Source organism: Vigna umbellata, chromosome 5 (genome assembly GCF_029865625.1).
Source record: "Vigna umbellata cultivar VRB3 chromosome 5, Vumbellata_1.0, whole genome shotgun sequence".
NCBI classification, from domain to species: Eukaryota; Viridiplantae; Streptophyta; class Magnoliopsida; order Fabales; family Fabaceae; genus Vigna; species Vigna umbellata.
This window is the reverse complement of record NC_142169.1, coordinates 54,516,094-54,521,044: the sequence shown is the minus strand read 5'-3', so window position 1 is coordinate 54,521,044 and position 4,951 is coordinate 54,516,094. Positions and strand designations below refer to the sequence as shown.

Genomic DNA, 4,951 nt, shown 5'->3' with positions numbered 1-4,951 from the left:
GGATGGTTGCAGTTTCAACCAAATTTCTGCCTATTGTTTTGGCAGGCTCACCAAATCTGTCAGATTCCATTTCATCATTCCACTTTAACCACTGCTGCTACAAACAATCCAACCAACATCCACCACACTCCAATAAGGACCAATTCACAAAATAACCTTGCCTCTTTCTCCCTCCCCACCCTCATCAATTCTCCATGCAGCTCTATCTAGTATTCAAAATCTAAATTATTCATGAGTGAAATTTTATACTTCCACAGTTTGAAAACGTATTTTAACTTGTATAATTCAGAATATTATCGATCTCAGATAATTTAGACCCTTTCTACATTTGTGGAAGGATAAGAAGAAACTATGAGGTCCTGAAAGAAAGAAAAAGCCTTTCATGTCTTCCCTTCTGGTTCTGTCAACCATCATTTTTGTTCCTCACCCAATAGCTACAATTTGTATATATCGGACAAGTCCATGAATTGATATGGCACTCTGCATCAGTTGCAGAGGCATTGAATTTTAATACATACATGCATATATATATATATATATACACACACACACACACATACCTGGAGCCCTTGATTGGTCTCTCTCGTTAGGTTTAGCTTTTAGTATGAAAATCAGATACTGCCGATTGCGATTCAAGACTTTGCATTACCACTGAAGTTAATAATGGGTTAGAAAGTTTGTAGTTCAAGTGATACCCATCCAAGTCTTTTTAAGATTTAGGTGGAGTATTGATGCCACTGGGTTAATCTACCTCCACGCCAAAAGGGTGACGTCTGCATCTTCTTGACATAAGGTGACAAAATCGAAAGGGGGAAATCAATTCCCAGTCAAAAAATGAAATTCGCAAACAAACAAAGATTATTTCAAATTCCAACTGTAAAAGGGAGCAACACAGGTAGAATTAACTTCATCAATCAGACAATGTTATTTTGTTTTTCACAAACATGAGGCGAAGAGGCAAATCAGTTTTTTTTTCCCATTCAGATAGGGCAGTGGCAATATACGTTGAACCCTAGGAAATTGTTAGATGATGCTTCAATCCAGTAATATTCTTAGGCCTCTTCAGCAGATAGATAAATTTACAAGTCAACTACTCTATAGACACTGGTCCGAACTCAACTCAACTGTCAACCAAAAAATTGGTCACCGCCCAAAACATTTCATTATTGAAGAAGTAAGAGCAGAAGTTAGAAACTTCATTCCAGCAGATCCACCAGGAAAGTATGAAATAGAATAATAGCCAAGTGAGAGAACCTGCAAGTAAAGTCAAGATTTCATTTTTAATGTAAAGACATATATAGTTATAAAGAAACATGACAGAAGAAAAAAAAAAATCTGTACAGATGACCTATCTCCACACACCAGCAACTCACACATCACATAAAGCACACTATCAAGAGTGTAAATAGCAGTTCCTAAATATATATCGGTTTTGCTAGATTGAAAGAAGCGTTCCTAATTGTTATAATAAATTCAATAAAATAGAAGTAAAAAACCCTTTAGCATAATACCTTAAGATCAATAGCAAATCAAAACAATAACACAAGGGCCTTGGGGAATGGGCATGGCTAAGCTACAAGGAAGCATTTTTAAGGATACGTGAAGGTGATACCTGCACTACAGAGAATACCACAGAGAGGATGTAGCTATGAAGCACCATTGATACATATATGGTACCAATCATACTGCCTAGAAAAGCCAATGTGAAAGGGAGCCTCTGAAAAACAATTATAACAGGGACTGTAAGGAAGAAGCAGCAAAGCGGGAATCAAAGAGACCAAACAAATTCATTGAAGCAACATAACAGCAGGTCAAGTTTTCTTATCATAATGCAGGCAATAGGAAATGAAATTCTAGCAAGTTACCTCCCTTGACATCATGTGAGTAAGCTGATTTTTTGGACCCTTGAGAGCAAAGAATGATCCAATAATAAATCCACAGCCAAGTGTAAAGCATATAGCAAACTTTTGGGGCATAACCACCATGACGGGCAGGAATAATGTAAATGCTATGAAAACAAAGAAGACTCCACTTGCCAGAAGCAAACCAAAATATACAAGTGCTTTGCCAGAAGGCACATTACTAGTAGCAGACTGAAAATTGCCAGGTAGATCTCTCACGCCTTTAGAAACCCTAAATAATAAGAAAAAAATTACTTGATAAGCCCAGGAAAAAAATCATTATTATTTGTTACAAAAGAATTTCTTACCAGCATGTTCTTTTGCCAAGATGTAGAAAATACATTTAAGACAAATTAGGAGAATATATGTTCTTTCTGCGGCATTTTATACTCTAAACCGAGTCAAGCCTAAACCATAAAGGCTAACTTACCACAAGTTTTTCCAGATTAGGCTTTCACAAAAAATCTATTTAGTTAAAAAGCTGTAAGGCCTAACTCGCTGACATCCTTAAATCATAAATACTATGCTATTAAATTTTTACAGAAATTTTTTGAAGTTATAACTTGACATGTTTAAAGGGTAAAGTTCACCAAACTACATCAGGTATAAATTTAGGCCCATTAACCTATTTAGAATTAGGCTATTTACCTATTAAAAAAGTCTTACCACAACGTACATTTTTAAGTTTTCAGGCTAACCTAAGCTTATAAGTTCTAAACGGGCCAAGTTTAGGCCCTAGAGCTCTTGTATAACAAAAGCTATTTCCGACTCCACCACCTTATCACAGACATATAAGGAAGACAAAATAGCCAGTTATTCCATAGACAATTGCATCAGAAACCTGTGTTCAGTTGTAACATTAATTCACAAAAGTTCCTGACACCAAGACTCAGCCTTATAAATTAATATGACCTTAAAGTGAAGCTTTTGACACGAGAGAGAAGAGAAATATCATGTGTACACTTAGATGATCACATTGATATTAGGAAAACACAGGAATTGTGTTTCAGGTTATCAAATTTTACTTTTGGGAATAAGATCCCAGGAACATAATAATGGGAATGACATTCCTTAGTATTTAAAAAATAAATAATATGTTAACAACTACATTTTGTTAGAAATCCTTTCGTGAAAGTGGCGTGTAAAGGGAAAAAACAGTTACATACAAACTTTATTCCCAACTGATGGGAATCAACATACTGATGGGGACTTGGATACTATGAAATGCTTAAGTATCATATCCAACATTACAAGACTATAAATCTCAAACGCCAATGTCTAAAATATAGGACACTGGGAGACACGTATACACACACAAAGGCAAATCAAATTAAATAAGAGTGGGTTGTCAATATTTAGGAAAAGGCTACTCATGCAGAGGTACTAGACAAACAGACTAAGTGTTATAGAGCAGAGTATGATTCCGATTTAGGAAAATACAGGACACTGGGAGACACGTATACACACACAAAGGCAAATCAAATTAAATAAGAGTGGGTTGTCAATATTTAGGAAAAGGCTACTCATGCAGAGGTACTAGACAAACAGACTAAGTGTTATAGAGCAGAGTATGATTCCGATTTGGGCATCATGGAGTACCTAAGCCCAACATCAAGAAGTATGAAATGCTCAGTGGAGTACTTAAATGTTTTGATTCTCTTCCCTCAAAAAATTGGCTTTGAAGGGATCCTCAAACTGCTTACAAAAAATGTCTTTAACAAACAATGGCACACTGCAAAAAATCAATAAAAAAATGATTTTGATATAATAGACATTAAATGGTTAACTTTGAGTAACCAAGCTATGATGGCCTTCCATTATTTGTCCAAGTCTTCAATCCATTCATGTTCTACCTCTTGCGGCGAACTCCTCACTTTCTCATTGTTAGTAAACATGGTTTCAAACAGAGAAGAAAGAATTTGAACAAAAGTGTAATAAAGTGAAATGGGATAATATTGATGATGAGAGTGAGTACAAAGTGATTGCTTGAACCTTTATGTATAGGGGCTTCAATTAACTAACCTCTAATACTCATCTTAAATCAACTCCACCAAAACCTGCTAAAAGCAATGACAAAGGATATAAGGTGGTGAAGAAGAAATATAATGGCGATGGCAAGCAAACTTTGACAGCTCTACAAGATGAATGAGCAAACAGCTGCTAACTAAACTGGTCAAGGAACAAGCACTGTGGCACTACAAAACGCTAAGACTATGAGCTTCTTTTCACCAATAAAAACAACTGACTCATCTAGTATGTACAATGAACCAAATGAATTCACAAGTAGCCAAAGCTATGCTATCACTTCATATCTACTCCAACACTTAACATGACACCATTATCTTTTACTTTCCCAACATACCAAATTAACTCCAATAAATACACAATATCCAACAATGGATCTCTATATCTGTTACAAACCCAGAAATGAAAAGAGGAAGAGTAATATTCTTTATTATATAGACTGAAAAGAACACAAAAAAATAGGAGAGCACTCTCTCCTCCAAGGGTTTCCCCTTCACAAAGAGCAAAAACTCAATCTACAAAATTATCCAAAAGTCCCTAGCATACCAGGACCCCCCAACTATATAAAGGAAACCTCACTATCATACACATTATATCCTATCAATATCAACAAGGAAACTAACCATATTAGCATTTAAATTTGATCTAATGGGGTCTTGGATATTATGGAGTGTCTAAGTCTCACTAAGTAGTATAAAATGTTTGATGGACTACTTTAGCAGAGTATCACCTTTATCTACACTTGAACAAATAGAATGGATAGAAACACAGCATATTTAATTGCACTGTCGTGCTTCTTATTGATGCAAATATATAGGATACAAAAAGACGCAATACACTTGCTTAAAACCCTAACCCTAAAGCTGGGTACACAGAAAATGTTATTAAAATAAGATTACATTTCAACACTCTCCCTCAAGTTGGAGTATATAGATCATATGCACCAAACTTAGAGTATATAAACTGAATCTTAGGTCCTCTTAGGGATTTAGTTAGAATGTCTGTGAGCTTCTCATTAGAGCTGA

General features: G+C 35.4%; 1 protein-coding gene across 1 annotated transcript; it reads right to left on the bottom strand.

The window, feature by feature from the left end:
• Nucleotides 1-840: 840 nt before the first annotated feature.
• Nucleotides 841-4,411, bottom strand: LOC148198635 (protein transport protein SFT2-like). The gene is made up of 3 exons (XM_088091523.1): nucleotides 1,866-4,411; nucleotides 1,613-1,717; nucleotides 841-1,254 (listed from the first exon to the last, which is right to left on the bottom strand). The coding sequence occupies exons 1-3, from the start codon at nucleotides 1,983-1,985 to the stop codon at nucleotides 1,144-1,146; spliced, it is 336 nt and encodes a 111-aa protein (XP_087947649.1). The 5' UTR covers nucleotides 1,986-4,411; the 3' UTR covers nucleotides 841-1,143.
• Nucleotides 4,412-4,951: the final 540 nt, after the last annotated feature.

Bases quoted from the DNA above. Each gene is read 5' to 3' on its own strand.
- LOC148198635 (XM_088091523.1), bottom strand. From the start codon at position 1,985: ATGGTGGTTATGCCCCAAAAGTTTGCTATATGCTTTACACTTGGCTGT. The intron at 1,718-1,865 runs GTAACTTGCTAG...ATTGTTTTTCAG, and splicing joins CTCACATGATGTCAAGGGAG to AGGCTCCCTTTCACATTGGC. The intron at 1,255-1,612 runs GTATCACCTTCA...CTTTACTTGCAG, and splicing joins TGGTATTCTCTGTAGTGCAG to GTTCTCTCACTTGGCTATTA.